Source organism: Megalops cyprinoides, chromosome 21 (assembly GCF_013368585.1).
Source record: "Megalops cyprinoides isolate fMegCyp1 chromosome 21, fMegCyp1.pri, whole genome shotgun sequence".
Lineage (NCBI taxonomy): Eukaryota > Metazoa > Chordata > Actinopteri > Elopiformes > Megalopidae > Megalops > Megalops cyprinoides.
The window spans coordinates 14,831,221-14,852,844 of record NC_050603.1 but is presented as its reverse complement, the minus strand read 5'-3'; the positions used below and the strand labels follow the sequence as shown (position 1 = coordinate 14,852,844).

General features: G+C 40.3%; 2 protein-coding genes across 2 annotated transcripts; both read right to left on the bottom strand.

Annotated features, from left to right (window-relative positions):
- Positions 1 to 220: 220 nt before the first annotated feature.
- e2f3 (E2F transcription factor 3) lies at positions 221 to 7,168 on the bottom strand. Its single transcript, XM_036516148.1, has 7 exons — positions 6,719 to 7,168; positions 3,344 to 3,449; positions 2,732 to 2,951; positions 1,757 to 1,915; positions 1,273 to 1,387; positions 894 to 1,019; positions 221 to 514 (listed from the first exon to the last, which is right to left on the bottom strand). The coding sequence occupies exons 1-7, from the start codon at positions 6,992 to 6,994 to the stop codon at positions 221 to 223; spliced, it is 1,296 nt and encodes a 431-aa protein (XP_036372041.1). The 5' UTR covers positions 6,995 to 7,168.
- A 1,563-nt stretch (positions 7,169 to 8,731) lies between these two features.
- Positions 8,732 to 11,836, bottom strand: srfbp1 (serum response factor binding protein 1). Its single transcript, XM_036515948.1, has 2 exons — positions 11,761 to 11,836; positions 8,732 to 10,512 (listed from the first exon to the last, which is right to left on the bottom strand). The coding sequence occupies exon 2, from the start codon at positions 10,489 to 10,491 to the stop codon at positions 8,923 to 8,925; it is 1,569 nt and encodes a 522-aa protein (XP_036371841.1). The 5' UTR covers positions 10,492 to 10,512; positions 11,761 to 11,836; the 3' UTR covers positions 8,732 to 8,922.
- Between the last annotated feature and the right edge of the window lie 9,788 nt (positions 11,837 to 21,624).

Genomic DNA, 21,624 nt, shown 5'->3' with positions numbered 1-21,624 from the left:
AAGAACCAAGAACATGTCCAGACCATTTTGGACCTGTACTCAGGACGTCTTGAATCTGGCTGGAAAGAACAAAAAAATAAGCAGCACAGGTCTGTCCGCTCCATTGTAGATCCAAAGGGGTACGAGTGGAGTACACCCTCTTTGAACATACGGCAATCAACCCACCTTAATCCTCCTCAGTGGACTAGCCTCTGTCCAGACAAGACCACCGCTCCCCTTGTCAGTTACACAAAAGGTCGTCCAGCGGGAGTCTGTCAAAGTCGTAGGCATCAAAGAGGTCACTGATGCCCTCCTCGTCCCCGAGGCTCAGCATGTAGTCCTCGTTGAGGAGGTGCGGCGACAGGCTGACAAGGGGCCCCTCCAGCACGGAGGGGATCTGGTCCTCCGTCTGTTGCAGGAGGCTGGTCAGGGGGGAGGTGAGGGGGGAGATGGAGGTGACGGTCACCGCGCAGTCGGGCACCCCTGGTGCATTGCTGCCGCTAGCACACTCTGCGGAAGAGAAACCGGGCACAGGCTTGAAACACAGGAAACACCCGGTGTGAGTGGGGGGGGGGGCGCCCTAGGATGGTGCTAGTGGGTGTTAGGTGTCAGGTTAAGGAGTGAAGATGGTCACTGGCAGGGCTCCACCCTTCACGGTTATACCCGTTTCCTGTGGCGCATTAAGCTTCAACCAACCAACTACAATCTAAAAAGTATAATGATGAAAATTTTACTTCTTTAGGCTGCATTTCAGCTCAGAGTTCTAGAGAAGCTGTGCAGGTGTGTAAAAGGGCCCTTACAAAAACATCCTCCAGCAAATTCCAATTTCCCATTGTACCTGACAAACTTACTGAATTCAATGAGATTTTCAGCAGTAGAAGACTAATAGAGAGCTTACCTTGTAAGACTTTGACAAATGTTGAGTTATTCCCATTCACATCCAAGAGGCTATTCTTCAGCGGGGTGTTGGACGTATTCTCATCCGGACATAAGAACACATCAATTGGCCCTTTAGTGCTAGTTAAGTGGACCTGTAAAGCCTGCAGGGACAATACACACAAACAAATTTAGCATTTTTTTCTCCACCTGACACACTCCATACAAAGCATCAGTTCTACAGACTTGATATTGTTAGCCATCTCTGTGGCTAAATAAAAGGAGCAGTACATGCAAAGCATCATACTGAAGTGTATGATCACAGTGCCCAACCTCAAAATCAAACCTATGACCGACTATCCTCCGAGTCCCCACAGCACCCTAATCACCATTGGTAAACCGACTCCTTGTGCTCACCTCCTGGGGGTCTGGAACCTCCAGCTTTGTTTCTGAAGGTGCTTTGACCACAATCACCGTCTGGTCCCGCAGGCCCCGGCTCCTCTGGATGTCTTGATATGTTACATAAGCGAACGTAAAGCAGGTTAAAGAAAAAAATGAACAGAATTTGAGCAAAAATGATGATATGCTATTGCATAAAGTTGCATTAGTGCTGCTGCAACTGAATTTACCTTCTACACTGTCTCACTTCCTGTTCAACATAACAGTAGCTGTTCACATATGAGAGTTCAAACACAGGACTAAAGAAAGTTCCCTTTGAAGCAAACAGACAGACAATTTTTTGGAAGCCTTTGGTACGTGTGAAAGGTGCACCATAGTGACAAGGCTCAGATCTTGTACACAACAGTCTTTGTGATGGACTTTGAAATAGACCAATAGACTCAGGACTAATAATATAGCCACTAGTGCTGCTCCCTGTTGGACCAGAGGTACTGAAGGATATTTTTGGTTGAGAGTCTCCTCGGTCATCTGCTGCACGTTCCTGCGGCAGGTCTGGATCAGCTCGTCCAGCTTCCTCTCCTCTTGGTTGAGCTCCAGCACCTCCCGGCCCAGGCTCTGGCACTGATTCAGCACGGTGCCCTCTTCTGACAGCTTACAACCCCTGCAAACCCAGAACGGGATGATCAAATTCAGCCCTGCTGCTCAGCCAGTAAGAAATCAAAATGCACACAGAAGATTAAAGCATTCAGCAAGACTTTCGGTTCAGTACAAGTGTACCTCAATTAGCACCTCTGAGAATGAAACTAATAACGAAGTTCTAGCATAAACAACTTAATTTTCAATAAATGAATTTTCAGAAACTACAGGAAAGATCCCAAACCACACTTTTAAAAGTAAAGTGCTTAAACTGCCAAAAGCCACTCAGTGAGAAGGGTTCTACAGACACTAAAATCTTGAACATAGGGAGGTTAGACTGCAGAACAATGAAGTCGAGTCAAGAGGCAGCAAATTCGTTTAAGTTACAGTAGTCAAGACTGAAAACCATTTTACAGCAGGCAGAAAAAGGTGAAGACTTCCCTGCATCATGGTAGTAATGTGAACTGGTGCCAAGGAAATGAAAAGTAGCAAACTGAGCATTAATGAATCTTAATGTGTTCAATAAACATTAAATGTGTACTTTGTTTAAAATTTTCAGTAATTATGCGCTTCTGCAAACTAGTTTCCAAATTAGAACATATCGGTGTACAAACACTCAAATACTCAAATGTCCAACCATAAGCCCCAAAGCCTTTTAGCATTAAAAACTGGTAAGACACCTACATTCTGTACTTACATTTTAAGAAGGGGCAATATTAAAAAAAAATATACAGAGCTCAAAAACATGCAATACTTGAGTAAGAGCATTCAACAGGGATTCTATCCTCCTTTACAGAAGCTACTCCAAAAGCCTGCCCACACTCAAAGATTAAACACCTACATCCACTGAATGTTGTTTTTGGATTTCTTCTTGATGAGGTGGACCCCCTCCAGCACATTGGTAATGTCATAAAGGCGTCTCTTCTGGACTTTGAGGACCTCCGCAGCCTGGTTCAGGTCCACTACGCCATCCGATGACTGGCCCAACAGCTGGAAAAACTTCTTGGTCAGGAGGCCTAGGGACGTGTCATAGCGCGTCTTCTCCGCTGGCGACTTGGGGGCTACGGCATACACGTCACTGAATGAACATCCAAGTCTCAACCCTAGTGTACATACATGATTACTGCCTGAAAAAAGGTGGGGGTGGAATACACAGACTACACAGCAAGGACGCAGTGGTTTGCTGTAATCTTGTTACTATACCTTGTGCATCCATTTGGTATTACTGTTTATGCCACTAAAATAAGCTTCAGCATTAACCTTCAGGCTTCCTTTTGCAATGTGCCATTAAATCAGGTGCCACAAGGGCTTTTGCACCCAGTTGTCTATCGGACATGTTTAAGACACGCGCGCTGCAAATACCAAATAAACAGCAAATTTAAACAGTTCACAATCACATGAAATGGGAGCAGCAAGACGAGCACACCAATTTGTTCCCTCTCCTTACCCTTACTTTTGGGGCTCTTGCGAGTAGCAGGGGTGGTCCCCACTTTGCGCTTCACTGATGCTTCGCTGATGTACTGGTGGTCAGGAATGTCCAGTTCAAGCCGACGCTTCGCCTGCAGGAAACGTGGTGCATACACAACCAGATGAGTCACATCCCTTCCTCATGAGAGACCTCACAAATACAATCAGGGCCACTCTCCAAAGGAATATTCAAGGTCACTGGGTTATTCTGGATGTCACTTCTTTGAACACAAAAACACTTGCCAAAACATTGGTCATCAGACCTTACAGGCAGTGCCTCTTTAGCAATCAGCGCAGTGGGTATGTTGTGGAAATAAAAAGGAACACGACCTAATTGATGAGTTTGGCTCAGTGTCAAAAAATGTTTTGCATTTATTAATACAAGTTTAACCTATTCCTGGGATACCACACTCTTAACCAGCAACAGACCCGTATTACCATTTTATATCAAAAGCAATTACTCAGCTAATGCAATAAGTATAGGTACTGGAGGTGTAACATTTGATATTTGGAAGGGAAGTGGCCAGTGGGCTGCTCTGTTGCCCAAGAAAAAAAAAAAAAAAAAGACTTCCTCCTTGATGAGCCTGGTGAAGTAGATGACTCGAATGGGACACCATTTTATATCACCACGCCAGGAGGAACCACTCAGAAGGCTCAAGACATGCTTCTCTCCTAACTCAGTATGCGCCCATATGACTAGTTTGTATGCTCAATGCAACATGGTAAGGCCAATCAGAAAACATGAATTGCATGCAGAGAAGCAATACACCCATCCCATGCAAGCTTATCAGACAAGACACCTGTCCCGCTGAGAGTCAGATGAAGAATGATGGCAATGGGGGAGATGTGGTTAAGATGACATGAAACATGAAAGATGCGATATCTACAACAAACAGCTCTGTGCATACAGATAAGGACACACTATTTGGGTGTCAGCTATTGTCACACTTAAGTATTCACTTTGCTGTAGCTGTACCACACATTTGATGTACTTTAAATGTAGGCTACTCTGTGTCAAAAGCATTCTGTGTTTCAATCGCAAGGCAGGAACAGTGCCTCCTAAAATATATTTAACAGAACAGAATTAAGATATAGGATGTGGCATTTACACACTTGTTTAAGTGAACTGGAAGTAAAGAAAGGCTATACTAATAGTCCTTACTGTTTCATGAGAATTATTTCCATGAAGGTAACACTTGTACGAGGCATCAGTGTGGCATAATGCATTGGAAATTAATTTTAACCCAGAGTGCTGCACATTTTAAGCCTGCGTGCAGCACAGCCATTTTACATCCTTGAGCAAGGTTGTTTATGAGTATAGTGTCAGTAAACACTCAATATGTACAATCAGTAGGGGAAGCACAAGAAAGAGGTCAGCTGAGTTTTATTTGGTGGCTACTAACAGTGAACCACATCCAAGCATTGCTGAAAATGGACGACTGCTATGATCTGGCTGTGCTTCACTTCAAATACAGAAATCGTGCAACTGGCACGGGTTTATTGCCTGTAAATTTGACTGACTTCCTGATGCAGACTTAACTCATACCAAGCTGTTCAAACACAGGTGTTCTGGGGCACCATGCAGCAGTATGTTCTTGATCACAGCTTACTGCACGACAACCTCCCAAACCCCCCCCAAATGTTGTGGAAGCTCATACCTGTCAAAGGAACTGAGAACAGGATTTTCATACAAGTCATTTCCATACATGAACTGGCTATCAACATAATGCACTAGGAACAGATCAAGATCAGTGGGGGTGGGAGGCTACACTGGTAAGGCTCTTTGCAGCAAATATGATTCAAAAGAGGGAAGCCATTTTAGAATAATTTCCATTATGTGCTCAGTAGGCCACATCAGACCAGCTCTAGTGCTGTAATTAAGAAATACAAAAAAATACTCTAAATATGTGCTGTTCCAACCTGGAGGTTTTATCCCCATGAAACTGCAATCAGGATATTTGAGGCACTAAATATTCTAGACGCACAGAATATTTGTTTAAAAACGTTAGGAAACTTGCACTATCATCGAAAAGGTTTTAGATCTAATGACTTGCCCTGAGGTGTATCAAGCCCTTGTCATTTTTATGGTAACGCACTTTACTTTATCTAAAGAGTAGGTTTTACGGACTGTCGAGTGACTTTGAAAACTACTTTTAAAAGAACACGCTTACGCAAATGTACCCAAATGTGTGCCGCACATCGCGTGCTACCACTCAGCAAGGTAGTTAGCCGTCTGAGTATTTAAACTTTACATTACTTAATGAACGTTCTTAACCACGCTGCAGGTGCTGCAGTTTATAATACCATCATATGCCTTTCGTATTCCACGTTAACATACAGGAAATTCCTAAATCAATTTATCTAGACAACAAGGAGACTAAACAAGCCAGCTAGCTAAACAGATCGCCATTGAAGGCACACCGGAAACTATGCTAACCAGAACGTTAGTTTAACACAACGTTACTTGGGACGACTTCGGTAAGGTATTCATTACTAGCTGAAATGTATACCTGACTACATAACTGGCTGGTTGCAAGTAACATCGGTTTGTGGCAAAAGCACAAGTTAGCCAAACGTTCATATTCGTCATTTGTTGCTAACTAGAAGACTCGTGAAAATGATCAGGGATACGTTTTAGCTTGCTGGTCATCTGATGTACTTTCCAGCACCAGTTCCAAGCTGTCCGTAGCAAGTAGTGACGAAAATCTACTTTCATGTAGTTAACTACCCCATCTACTTTCATGTCAATAACTGACAACTAACTAGCTGGGTAAAACCTGAGCAAGTTGTCAACTTGTCTAACAAAAGCCAGCGACATAATATTTTAGTGTCAATCAGCTTTGTTTTAAACTAGCAAAACAGACTGGGTGTCAAAATGATTAGCAACTGCCCTAAACTTGTGGGAGAGAATCGATAGTTTCCGGCTACATCCTTTCCCAAACCCACTGAAGAGGGCCTTGCACTTCGGATCTACATTAGTAGCCTGCTCTATACGATTACAGGCAGATGAAAGGAAATTTACATCCATTGGTACTGTAGATCATCTACTAAATGGTTTGTTCCGCAAAATGTGAAAACTGTTTGCTAACTTATCCACCAATGTGTTAACTTTTTACACGCAGTAAGGTCAGTCTGACTAGGCCATTATTTACAGCACCACAAAAGTTGTTTGTTAGCTACATGACAACACCCCATAACTTCATGAATACGTGTGGCTTACTACGCTGTCGTGCAGCAAGCGTTTCGGTTCATGCTAGCTGACAATTTGAACTAACAGTACATTTGCGCTCTAGTAAATCATTTGGCATTCACGGGAATTGCACTTGACAACAAATAAACAACAAAATTGTTTGCTAGTTACCGGAGGGCGTCCTAATGCAGGTCGTTGTCCTGTTCCGTTTGTTGGTCCGTGGGGAGTGGAGTATATCAAGCTACCAGCTGGCAGATCGGACATACAGCCATTGGCAGCCTGGGTTACAGAGGGCGGTGGGGTGATAATTTGTATAAATGCAGTTGTGGGAAAGCTAGAAGTTAGGCGACCAGACAGCGACGTGAAAACATTACTTTTATCTACAGTGGAGCCCCCAACCCCTGCTGTTACGAGTTTCTCCTGGGCTGAGGAGGTCCCCTTTCTCATCTTTGTAGGCTCGAGTGCCCTTTGTCCCTCCTTTACTTTGGAACCGATTTTCTCTAATTCAAACCCGATAAAATCTAAAATACATGCACAGCGTGTTAGAATAATATCTTATCTACCGAAACCCCGAGATCTGACTCAATATTAATTGCAGACAAAAGCAGATGCAGTGGATTTAAAACAGACGCAGAGCTCCGTCCTGCAGGGTAAAAATGGCTTCAGGAAGCTGACAATGAATGAGGGGATATAGTTTACGCGCGAAAGGCCCTCCCGCGAAACTCAGATTTCCCGCGACCTTTTCAAACCGTATTTGCATATCCGGTGTTATTGGTCAAACTTGAACCAGTCACCGCCTTCATCTCATGACGTAAAAAATAAATAAACCAATCAGAACCAGGATTTGAAAGCGCACAGACACTATTGGGTAAAGTAGCCAGAGGTTGCGTAAGGCATATTTGCATACGTTTAACATCATTGGACAACTACAGGGATTCCCTTGTTTTGAGAACGCTTCGCTCTCTACTGTGGCACCAGGGGACTGTCTTGTCTTTAATAGGACGCCTGCGCGTTTATTCGCACATGCGTACCTGACATACTTTGCCTCCACCCCACCCTGACGTCTGCCTAAATTGGGAAGGGGTTAAATTCACGACAGGAGCTTTGGGTTGATTGTTCTTTATCTTGGTCCAATTTCTGCCAAAACATGAAAACAGGACCCATTTAATCATTGCACCTAGTAGGTGATCATTCTGAAACCTGACTGGTTATGGTTCATTGTTACCCTAACTAATCATTGCCAGGCACTCTTCATGCATCATCTTATACAAGGCAGTGTTACTGTTGCACATCATTTGACTCCACACAAGCATGCTAATATTATTTTTGATTGTTGCTTTTAAAGGCAATTGTTATGCACCAGGTGGTCCCAAAAATATTTCTGTACACATATTTTAGCACCTTTTTCCAGCTGAATGCTCAATCACTATAATTGCCTATTTTATATCTACATTATAACTGTTCTTGTTGCTCCTGCTAGATTCATACATTGCTCAAAAGAAGCCCATTCTGGTTAATCTAGCGGATTGACTATCATATGCCATATTTTAGCCAGTCTAATATGTGCAGAGCCACTGTTCACCTTTGGTCATTTCCTGAACATGTATCTCTTCCCCGCACCTGCATTAAGGCTGTCATTGCCCACTTCCAATTTGTTTTTGTACTCTGTAACATCAACTTGGGTGTAAGATCCACTGGGATCTGGACACCTGTCTACTGAATCTGTACTGAAAATCTCATTGCTCTTTTGGTGTGCAGCAACACCAGCGTTACATGTACAGACTGTCTTCCTCTGCACAGCACACACAACTCTGGTTCTTGCTCAAAAGGGCAAAACCACCAGTAGATTTAGTGTTTCACTCCTTGAGAACTTGACATTTTAATTTTCAATAACAATTTATGAAAAATGAGCAAGAGTTGACTCTCATTTTGTCTCGAGATATGAAAGGAATTTCATCTTGTGGGAGACCTGAAAAGGTAAATAATTTAGACCAGTACAATGTGAAAAATATTTTGTTTTGTCCAAAATTGATTTGTACCATTTACACTCACCCACAATTAAATAACAATACATTTATCATATTTTCAACTGGTTTACAAAAATGGTGTTCTCATGGCAGGCTTAAAAATACATTTATCAAAAGGAAGGAGGTTCAACATCACTGAAAAACAACTCACACAGAGAGACCTAAGGAATATTTTTCTGTTAAATAAATGAAGAAGCTCTGGTACACTTTGCCTGATGTCAATGAACATATTAAAATTCAAAATAATGGTCCAGTGAGTTACAAGTACTGTGCTATTGCTCAGGGTATTTTAAAAACATACAGCACAAACTAAGCAGTCAACCCATTCATTTGTCCTTTAAAGAAATATCAGTCATCGTCAAATTTAATCTTTTTTCCTTGGAAGGCTGTAATTTGGGCCTGCTGCTCTTTCCGTCTCTTGCTAGCCTCCCACGAGGGGTGGAGAGCTTGCTGTGTCTGCTGGGAAGGATTGGAGACTTTCCCTGCACCACCTCTGCGGTCCATTTGCTTCTCAAATTGTGGCCGGCCCTTTGGTGCAGCTGGACCCTTGTCCTGCGGCCAAGGAGCAACATGTGGGTCTCCCTTCTTCTGGTTCTGGAACCTGGATGGCATCGGTTTTTTGCCGAGACCTCCACCTCGGTTCTGAAACTTGGATGATCTTTGAGACCCATCAGGTCCTCTCTTTACATTCTGGAACCTGGGTGGTTTTGAAACTTCCCTAGGTCCTTTCCCACCTTTCCCAAAGGTACCTTTCGATCCTGACAAAGTACTACAAAAAACCGACTGCAGCTTCATTGGATTTGAGTCCTGCTTTCCTTGGGTCTCAGTGTCTGCCGTCGGCTCCTTGATCACAGCAGTCTTTCCCTCATGGCTGCCCCTCTTCTCTTCATCCTCCCCAGGCTTCGTTTTTCTTTTTTTGAATTTTCTCACTTTGCCAAGGAAGAAGTCGTCCTCCTCATCACTGCCCTCAGACTGAGATGATTGCTTGCGAAACCGCTCCTCGGTACTGTCATCAAAGTACTCCTTCTCTCCCTCATCATCAGAGAGCTCCAAATCACTCTCCTCTTTCTCCTCCACGATGACAGGGTCCTTGATTTCCACTCTGGAAACTGACCTTTGTGATGGAGGCTTCTTTGCTGTTCGTTCCTGCGCTGCTTTGACCTCAGTAATCGGTGCAGTTTTTGGCAGACAGGCAGCTTCGAAGGAGCCTTCCTGATCCATAAGGGTCTCTGATTTGCCTTCAGACTGTACCTGAGCCTCTTGGCTTTCCTGCAATGGAGCCGTGCTTTTAATGTCACTGCAGGTTCTATCAGCTGGGTCATCTGCGGTGTGACTCTGCTTGTCTTTTGTGGCACCATTCACTTCCTCTTTCTCCTCCTCCTCCCCCTCATCCTCCTCCTCTTCCCTGTCCTCTGACTCCTCTTCCTCCTCAATACCATCATCATCATCATCATCATCACTGCCTGTATCATCTGATTTTACAGCTTCTATCTCTGGGTCCTTCACAGATTTTGTGGCCTGCTTTCCCTCAGCAGGCTTTCGCCGTTCATCTTTGAAGGCTTTGATGGCTGCTTTAATCTCCAGGATCTTCTTGCTGATCTGTGGATGTGTGGCAATGCGTGCAAGCGCTCGGTCCGAAAGCGTGGAGTTAGGGTTCTTGCAGACCTTCTCGAAGCTGAGGTTTTTCTGCAGGGCCGTTTTGGTGACGTGGTCAGGTTTAAGAGTCTTCATTTCATGAATTTCTTCAAGCATCCTGGCTGCTCTTCTCTGGTTCTTCTCGACCTCCGCCTCCTTGCCCTTTTTCTTTTTCAGTTTGGCAATCTGTCTGGTGAGTTTCCGAATGATCAAGGCTCTGGCCCTCTTCACCTCCTTCCTCATTTTCACCACTTCATTGTTTAAGTTCAACACTTCTGCCATCTTTACTCCCTACCTGGATTTCTAAAAAGCAAAAGAAATTATAGGAAAAAGTGAATCTCTCACTTAGACACAATGAACAACCATATAACCCCTACTGAGAGAATCTCAATGGTGAACAATGATATTACAGTGCGTTCTGATAATGTGGGTATTTACCTTGCTCAAAGGCAGAAAAGGAATTCACACAATCAACACCCACAAACCTAAGATCTAGTCCAATGCACTGCTGCAGTCAATACAGCTCAGTTGATACTGTTGAGGTATCTTCAAAGAAATTACAATAACTGAGATATAATGTATGGAAGATTCAGTGGTCCTTCCTGAAACTGCTGACATACCTCATGAATATTTATACTCAGGTAAAGGTTATCTGACATTAAAATGTAGTGTCTAAGCCTGTACTATTTCTGTATGTGCCATTTAATATTTACTGTCATAAGACAAAAATTCCTCTCTGGCAGTAAGTATTAAAAGGCCTAAAACAATTTTCACTGGTGCTAATTTGAACCAGCTAATGAGTTTGCTGACTAAAGCCATTATTTAGCAGGACTCAAGTTGTTTGCGAGGTATGTACCATGCAATGACCACCTAAAATTGTTGCCTTGGATGTATGGGGGGAAATACTACCAGTGACAGTTAGCTAGGTGTTCATGCGTGTATTCAGTGAAATCGATGTCTCCATTTGTAGAGAACTTTAATGTAAGACCTACGGGAAGTTAGCTATCTATCTTTACTCTGCAGTGTTCCATATAGCGATAGCCTACTAACTAGCTAGCTGAACAACTACAATGCACTAAATTATCTGCCGCGTAAAACTAGGAGCAAAATGCCCCAAAGGCTTCTTCAGATTTATTTAGTTATTTTCTTAACAGTGGCTTGGGCCACTCCAGTACCACTACGAATCTGGAGTTATCTGTACCAGCTTGCTACAGTCCAGTAAACTTAGGCTGCAGTAGCTAGCTAATAAACCTCCCACGTCAGCGACAGCAACTAGATAAATTGCTATGTGTAATTATTTTAAAATCATAAACACAAGACAAATAGTTAGTAATCAGCATAGGGCAACTATATCTCATTAAAACAATTAACATTATTACTTTAGGTAACTGGATAACTAGCTACATGTGGACTATCGACGGTACATGCACATGTATCTAGCCAGGTATTTAATGTCCATTCGGTTCTGGGAGAAACCAATTGCTTTGAAAAAGCAAATCATTTAGCTGTATAAAAGCTAGAGAATGCGCGACTATAACAAATTGTACATACCTTCACGAGGTAAACACGCATACACACAACGAGTTTCTAGAATTACAGGCCGCAGCCATCTTACACAACGTGAGCGTGCACGCAAATATGACGCACAAACAACGCGCCCTGTGTCTGTCGTGTCTGTCGTCACGTAAAACGTGAACAGCAGAGGGAGCTGTAGTCCCAGCTGTCATTTAAAGGCATTCGCTAAACATGAATTGGTTAATAAAGCCGTTCTTTTTAGTCATTGTATACAGTAACATATAATCTGTAGCATAATAGTTGTAAACAAATAAAAAGGTAATTGTATGCATTAAAGAAGTCACAATAAATCATTGTAAGGGAGGAATTAACAGAATCAGCAGAATCAGACTTTATTAGCCAAGTATGTTTTTACGCACACAAGGAATTTAACTCCAGATCCAGTCTCTATTAGTGCTTTCATACAACGTCAAGGCGACAACAACAAAAACCACCCAATAGTACTGATACCTGAGGCTGCAGCCTGTAATTCAAGCAAACCGGTGTTTCCCTCATGAAGGTGTGTGCAGTTTGTTATAATCGCAGCTAAATGATTTTCATTTTCAAAGCAAGTGGTTTCTCCCAGCTTAGAATTCTGTAATATTAGAATTATAGTACATACATCACTCAATCAAGTCTGGGTATGTTGAAGGTCTTGATGTAATCAAACAACACATACTTCTCAGGCAAATTCAATCCCCTGTGGCCTAAGGAGATGTTAAAACACTTTACCGAGATGAAAGTATCAACAAAGTGATCAAAAGTAACTGGGTGCAAGTAATCAGTATCTACTTTGAAAGGGTTAGGCTGAATGTTCATTTAGAGAGCTACAGCATCAAATACACACAGAGGAGGTCTTTAAGCTGGCATGTCTGTCTGAATCTTTTGTAGCACATCATGAAGATTGTGCTGTTCATTTTACATGGCCTTTGTTAAGAAACTTCATAATGAAAATTTAGATGTTGGTCCCATCAGATCGAGGCCCAGAATCACTATCTAGAACTTTTTCCACTATTGGCTTCCAACTTCCACACTGAACACACTTCATCCAGACTCTCACTATCTTCAAGAAACAACTGAAGACACATCTCTTTCATGCTCACCTGATCACCTGAAACACTACCACGTAAAGTAATTTCTTTTTCTAAACTTCATTTTCCTTTCAAAAAGTTCAGATCTAATGGTTTAATACACTTGTGTCTCAGCCGACTAGCTTGTACCTTGTCTGGCCAACTTTTGAAACCTGGTCATGTAGCACTTCTTGTTGACTCCCTATATGGCTTTTGCTTGTGGTGTATTCTGCCTCACTTGTAAGTCGCTTTGCATAAAAGCATCTGCGAAATGAATAAATGTAAATGTAATGTAGATTTCCAATGAGTGTTTCATGTCTGAAATGTGGTCTGAAATTTACCTTCACAATAAGAAAACATGAAAATGAAAGCCATTAGAGTATACAGAGTGCTTCAGAAATTCAGTTCCAAGAAACCAAGTTCATCTGTCCATTAAAGCACTGAGTCTATTTATTCTAGATCTCATGGAGTGCTTTAGCATAACAAGTCAGCAGAGAAATGTGGGAGTCAGTTCTGAATTGATATGAGATGAAGTTAAGAATGAGCTGATGGGAAATATGCTTTCCCTGAAGAGATGCCTTCTTATATTGCACTCAATTACAATGTGGAAATTTAGCTTGACCCTGAATTTCTTCTGCATCAGTGAAAAAGAAAGAGTGTCAGTCTCTAAACACTGCCTTACTCAAGTATACTGAAAGTAGATTTAAGAATACAACATTTATTTGTGTCAATCAATTAAACCAAGCAAATGAATTGGCACTGAGTGCAATACAGTAAGGCCATCTATAACTATAACAAATGCACAGCAAGTGTTTATTGCTTTAATGTACTGGACATGCCATTCTTTCATTGAATTATCTTCTATGTGTGTGAAAACTGTGTTTTAATATTCATCTTAATGTTTCTTAATGCTGAATAATGTCTATAATATGTGAAATAAACACTGCCTTCTATTCAGAGCTTGTTAAAATGTGTTGGCTAATCTCTCCACTACCCCCAAGATCAGTCTCAGCAAAAATACTATAAATAGGCATAGTACAAGACAAATGGGATGCAGAAAATGAAAATAGAAATGTATTCATTTATTCATTAAATAGTGTTTCCATGATTGTGGCTGCTGCAGTCACAGCAATAGGAGCAGATATCCACCTCATCCAGGAGCTGAAAGAAACATCTGTTATTTGCATGTGTACTTACTGTAAGGTTAAATACATTTATTTTAGACTGTTTGTGACTTTGTGTGCAGCGGATGCCATGACAGAAGTGTGCCTTTGGTCACTTGTCATTCTTTACAGCAGGAGGAAAAAATCTTCCCTGTTTGACCAGTCCATAGACTGTGGAGGACTGTCCTGCTTATATGTTTAAAACATTACAAAGTTTAAAGTTCAAAACCAAAACATGTTGTGGATGGCATTTCACAAAAACATTCCATAATGATTTTCTCAGCTTCAAACATCTCCTAAAGCAGAGATCTAAAGTACAATCTGGACTTGATTGTATCTTACAAAGAACCGTCAGTGTGATACTGCACAGTTAACACAATTAAAATTCTTCAGGTCAAAATAAACAATTTGGAGAGAACTGAATTAGTGTCCCCGCCTAATTTCTGCAGCACTGACTCATTACTGCCAAGTCTATTTTTACACAGTGAGAATAAAACCACACTTCAAAATAAGCTTAAATGCTGAGGTTTAGTTTCTCTTTCCTCTAACCTCATTTAGCTCTGACTGGTGGCATATTTTATGGTAACGCCTGTGTGTGAAGCCATCGTTGGCTAGAAAGTGATGCGGTAAAGCCACACCAGGTTGCTGTGATTCATATCTGTGTGACCAGAATTAGAGCGTGAACATGATTCTTATTTGGGTCATTTTAAGGTATTATATTAAAATGGTAAATAAAATTGGTATTATAGTGTCTGATAGCATCTAAAGTTGTCCTCCACACTATCAGACAGTAGTTTGAGTAGCAAGTGTTATCAATATACCAGCAATATAAGCTCTATTTATTCAACTGTCTTACAACTCAAAAGCCCAGTTTATCCCTTTTTTACCCTTTTTCATACAGATACGTATCAAACAAAACAAAACGTTAAAATATATTATTGTGTTTATAGTCAGTTATTAAATTGCCTTTTTTCTTTAGTTCATGTCTTTCTGGGAAGTTCCCACAAAAGAGTAAATCAAGCTACACAGGAATAAATTTCCCCAGACTCAGGTGACAGGAATGTAATCTGATATCTGCCTACCATCACTCACACTACAGAAGCAGAGTAGTCCTTACTGAGTTATATCTCTTGTCCAGGGTATTGAGATTTTAATTACAATTTTAATTACAATTTTTGGCCTCAGTAACCTCTTAACAACCTGTGTTGATTTTTGCCATCAAGGTAGAATATAATTAACAAATGGTCAGTGTGAACAGACCATTTTTTCAGACCAAATTCTGCACATTAACTAACAGACAGAGTTGTCACATTAGTTAATGTGCAGAATTTGGACTAATATCCATAAATAGTATACTGTTGCTTTGTAAAGACAGAACAGGAATAAAATGTGCTATTATGTGTTGTGTATGCAGTATCCCAACTAAAACAAATGACCTTCCATAGCATGTAATGTAGCATTACTCATGAACTTACCTTATACAAGATTAAAAAGGTATAACTAGTTAAAATGGTAATACTGCCCTTTCACTCATCTCTATGATTTCACCAACCTATGGTGCAAGCCTCAAAGTCAAGACAAAGAAAGGATTTTTTTTTTTTGTGATCAGTTATTTACCTTCATCTGAAAGGGCAAAAGAGAATTGTCTGCATAATAAAATGAGTGGACACAGTGATGTGAAATACAGTTTCCCCTTGGCTAAAACCTGACACATTCACAGCATTTTGACTGGTAGGCAGTGACTTAGAAGTTTAATTTGCCAAAAGGTCTTTAGAGAAATGAGGTGTCAGGACTGCTTTTTGGCAATGTTAATCATGTTGCTGTAAAAGAGGCCAGTCTTTATCTTGTTTAATAGTGTTTGAGGAGTATTAGCGGCCAAGCTGCGCAGGCAATGACTGGTTGCATCTCAGAGACACAGCAGCTCTCAAGAAAAAAATGAAACATCCCCAAGAATCGGGTGCAAAGAGGACACAGCAGTGGTCACCACTCCTCCAGACAGGAAGGTTAGACAAAAAAAACCTAACCACAACTGTATTCAGCAAAATCATTTTTTATCCTATCATGCCAGCACAGCAGAGCAGACTCTCACACCTTCCTCTATGATGAGGTGTAAATCAAGCAGTCTGTTGCATTCTGAATATAATTATAATTTTTTTCTTACACAACTTACTAACTTACAGAGCTGACAGAATGCTGTCCTGGTGGGGGGCAGCTTGTTGTAATCTTGACGGATAATAGGGCATTTAACATGGCTTGTTTTAGGTCAGATCCACATACTTAAATGGATAAAACTGAATTGTAGTAATGTGATTTACCAGGACAATGGCATCGACTGAGCAAATAAGTAATAACTATCATCTATAAAGTAATCTTCCATGTACGAAGGGTGCTTTAAAGACCCCCAATAAGAAACTTTCTCAGTTCTTTCCTCCGGCACATTAATTATTCTGCTGCAAAGGTTGGCCATTGCTCCACTCAGCCTGACCTCATATGGCTCCCAGCTCCACAGTAATTATGATATATCTTCGCCACAAAAAATAAAAGAAAACAAAAAGAAATTTGGTATGATTTTAGGTTAATGTGATATGATAATGTATACATAATTTGCCATTAATGTGCACTTAACTGATTTAGTTGTTAATTGAGATATAAATTTAGTTGTTTATGATGTTTACGTAAATGTTTAGGCATTGAAATTCCAAAGCCCATCAAGGCACTGATATTGGAAATTGGATTTGGGTGTAAGTAAATAAGTTAATGTATCTTAGAATAGAGCATTGCAGCTGTGCTTTTTTGCAGCTTGTCCCTTTTTTCCTTCTCACAATGGTGTCACATTTTTTAAGGTATACGGACCTTTATTTGCTACAACACTTAGGACACTCTCTACTATATTTGTCCTGGATAATTAGCTCATGGTGTTTATCTATTTCACTGCTATGCTGCAAACTGGATATCTCTGTGTTCTTTATTTTCCCCTCAGTCCTTTTGAATATAAAAACTTGAGCCCTGGAAACAGAGGATAGCAGTCAAGACTTTCTTCATAAGTTTGCTAATGAGGAGGGGAAAAAAGTACAACAGCTCACAAAGAGGTTTTTCACACAGACAATATCTGAAGTCTGTTCCAAAGATAATGACAGCCAAGAAACAAGGAACACAACCTGGGCTTTCAGTTTCAGTTTCAGACCTTTTGTCTCAGGAGAAATGCAGTGCAAAAGAATAGATAAACCCTTTTCTCTGTGGAAGAGACAAGAACAGCAACCAGGTACACCCCTGATAGAGAATATGGGCAGGTTACAGAAAGTTTAAAATGTAAACAGAGTGTGTGAAAATTCTGCATTGGTTAACTGGACCCAGGGTACCCAGCTCTGGTCTTGCAGGGCCATAACACAGCAGGTTATCCATCCCTTTTTAATTAAAACATTAACACTTAGAGAATGGTAAGAGGTTAAATTGGCACACTCAAAACAATGATTAGTGGAACCAGGCTGGGATGGAATGGAACCTGTCATACAATTCCCTCTAACACTAGGCTTGGCCCGGTCTTGACTGTATTTTCCAAATGCGTCCCAAAGCTTTTACTGTAGTCATGACATACCATATTCAAATATTTGAGTATAACATTGAAAAAAAATCCCTCCCGCTCCACCTCAGATGACATTGGGTGACCACTCCGGTGCAAAATTGCAGAAGTATATCAGCCAGCTGGGTACTCCCAACACTGCAATGCTTTCTGAGACCTGATAAAGGCAATATTTCAATGCAATTTATTATTAATACATTCAAATTGAGTATCAATACTCCTTTTTAGGGGTTGTTGTTAGGACAGAGTTTGTGAAAAACAACATTACTGAAAACCAGATAAACAAATTGAATAATAATACAGTAAAACTACCAAAAAAGGACCTATGATCTTGACAACACATGCACTCAAAATACCTATATCAGTCAATTTGGCATGCTAAAATCAATTGATGTCAAGTTAACCAAACCAAATACTTGGATTATTTATTTTAAGGACGAATTGAGAGGGAGATTATGCTATAAATAGGGCATCAAAATAACAGCCTAAATCAAAGGAAGCCGATAGATTTTTTCGGAAAAGTAAACGGCTAATTACATTGGCACAGCTGTGGCAAAACAAATAACTCAGAAAAGCATAATCTGCATTTGGCTCTCAGTTCATTTGCCATAAGCAAATCGTCTTCAGAGATTATTTTTCTTTCAAATTAATTTTCTCTCTTAGAGCGCGAGAGACAGAAAGAAAATGTCATCACAAACACCTCAAGCTGTTTGACTGTCATTTCCACACAATGTTTGATGATATTAATGGACTTTAATGAAGCAATGGCAAACAATTTTAGTGTTCCAATGTAGTGGAAAAAAATTGATATATCCACATTTTTATTGTTACCCTCAGCGTATAAAAGACAACATTATTTTCACAATTTGAAGTCACAGTATTATGACCACTTTCCCCATGTCTCGCACCGAAAGAGGTGTCAGCAAAATAGACACACAGAGCTGATGAAAGAAACTCTATCTCTTCCCAGAAAAATGTTCCTTGAAGAGGCCACAGTGAATGAAATATTGCTGCCCTCCATTTCCAACAGCGCACAATATAGCTAATAATGATTCCTTTCAGTGGGGTGTATTATTTCTATTACACAAGACCAGAGGATTTAAATGGAAGGCCTCATAGTTTCTTTTCAAATTGGTGTTGGGTCCCACCGACCAGGTCTTTCAATGTACTCTCACTGAGTGTCATTTAGACTTAATTCACTCATCTTTAATCTCCAGTACTAGTCATCCTAAATTCAATACGGTGGAACATAATTGTTTATATGCAAATAGCATTTACGTGTATAAAACGGTCCATTCAGGTACAGCTGCAGATCGGCGCAGATGGTATAGTTTTTAAATATAAGAACTTAAAATGGTCAAGTCCAACACCATAGCGTTACTTTGAATTTCATGTATGTAAGTTTTCACAGAAAAGTAATCCCACGTGTTGTCATTTTATAAATCAAAAAAGGACAATTCTTACTTTAATAACTAATTTTTGGCAAATTTTTGCCTGATAGAACATGACCCCATCTGTACATTCGTCAACCCACAGTGCTATAACAAGCGGTACAGTAAAAATGTATGTGCTGTAATTATTGTATAATGCAATACATACAGTATGTGCCCAAATTCAAAGTGCAATACAGCAATACATTTTAAAGAACTCTAAGTGCTCATTGTTTAAGAAAAGGTAAAGCAATATTCAATATTCAATATTCTAAATTCATCAAAACTTTTTTTTTCATATTCATCATATTAACTCAATATTGGCGAAGTTTCATTTTTATTGCTTTTACCAGACATTCAAACAGTTTCTCTGTTTCTGTCTGATGTCATTTTTCTCTCCTAAAATCAATTAATGTGGGTTTGCATTTCTGTGGACTTGTCTGCCACAGAAAAGCCATTTTTTCCTTTACAGCCTTTCAATAACCCAGCCAGACTTATTTATCACTAATTAAAATCTCCACAACACCATCGCCAAAGACTGGATTAGACACATTAATGTAGCAAAATGATGAACTTTTGCTGCGCTTTCTCTTCCTGTGGACTACACCTGGCTTGCATTCCAAACTGTGCCTCACCCCCAACTCCCCTAACCATCATTGATTTCTTCTCATTCTCTCAGCAAGATAACACTTCAAGTGCTCACGTGGCCAGTGTAATAACCTCATATTTCATTACTGTTCTCCAACCTCTTTCCCCACAAGAACTCACTGGCTTATAAAAAACAACATAAATGCCGCTGCTCTCTCAGTCTCCTGGAGTGCATGTATAAAAGACAAAGAGCTATTTCAGGATTTCAGCGACTTTATAGAGAAGGAATGAAGACATCTTTGTGTCCCAGCGCAGCCTTCTTCTGGGTAGTGTCTTAAACATACAGCATCAACATGTTGGGCATTTCCACAGCAATCCATAAAGATAGCTTGAAGTTGTGAACACAAATTGATCATTAATTTGCCGATAGAGACACAGAACAGCCAGCAGTTCTGTTGGTTATTGATTTACTCTTCAGCGTACCATCTCCCAACCAGCCCTCAGGTCCCCAAAAACATGAAACTTTAAATGCTTTTGTTTAAATGCTATCCAGAGTCGGCCATTTGATCAGATTTGATTTGGTAGGGCTATTTGTGAGATGTTATTTAAACAAACACAGGTGCTCCACAGCACAGCAGTACTGGTTCAAGCTATACCTTTAGGCCACTTCACTAAAGGACCCAGCTGTGAACTGCAGAGTTATCCTTTATGACTTGGAACATGTTAGTATTTGTTCAGAATCTAAATACATGGATATGTGCTTTTTGTAAAATTATCATATTACATGAGTTACTGCTACTTGTAAATGATACCCAGATTTATGTATTTTGTAAATTGTCCTTGTTGGACATATGAACATAAAAACATACTGCACATTTCTACTAGATTATAAACTTTTGTATATTCTTATTTGCAATGTTTTCACAAATACAGAAGACACACGTCCTTAATAGTGAATGTATAAAACTGTGAATACCATAACCACACTTGAGATGGAGCATTTATTTCTGGTGCAAAAACTAAACTTTGAATACAACAATCATTGTCATAATGCTATATTCCTAATATAGAGGTATTGATAGTTAAGATACCATTCCCTGTTCCTGTACCTGAGTACTCAAATAAATGAAACACAAATTTGCAAAGTGTAATAATTTCCTGCAAGGAACACCAACAATTTGTTTTTTGCATTCCCTAATTTCTTTTGTTGGGAATATGGGGTTGTTGAGCATACACAAGTGAAGAACAACAATGACTGCTGACAGCTCAAAACCTTAGATTTGCATCACCTTTTTAATGAGGATCAAACAGGACAATTAAACAAAAGGCAAAATAAACTGAGGCATTTTAACACAACCACAATGCACTTTTTTCTTGCTTAAAATAATTTTCTTCTGAAGCACATATGTGGTGGAAAAATGAACTTCAATCAAATACTCCCCCAAAGTGTTTGACAGAATGTTTTTATGCACCGATTCCCTGTGTAGGGGACACGAGAGCTTTAATTCCAACAAGAGCTTTAATTCCATCCACAAAACAATTCATAAGACTGCATGCTTTTAAAAAGGCAAACGTGTAACATCTCAAAAGGGCAACAACATAAAACATTAATTCATCTCTCTAAGACACAGATTGTTTATCTCAACTTTCTTTGATATTGGTCTCTCTGTACAGCTCAAATAACTCATTGAAGTCGAGCTGTAGTGGAAGTGAGTTCTGGGTCTGGTCTACCCAAGCCTTTCCCTCACACCTGTCAACATTTCCTGTGATTTCAGTGAGGAATACGACTGAGGAGACTAAGTGTCCCCATAACAAGTAGCCTTAGGAAATGAGTCTTACACCCCTGGGTACAATGGCAACACAATGGCACACAGCACAATGTCTTCTGCTGCACTTCTCAATTGGCTAACACCTGCATGCCAGCCCCACCACAGCAATACACAGTGCTATAGCCCCATTGAAACTCATTCAAGAAAACATATTTTTCCAAGAATGAAAGACAATGCTTACAGAGCACAAATATAAGCCAT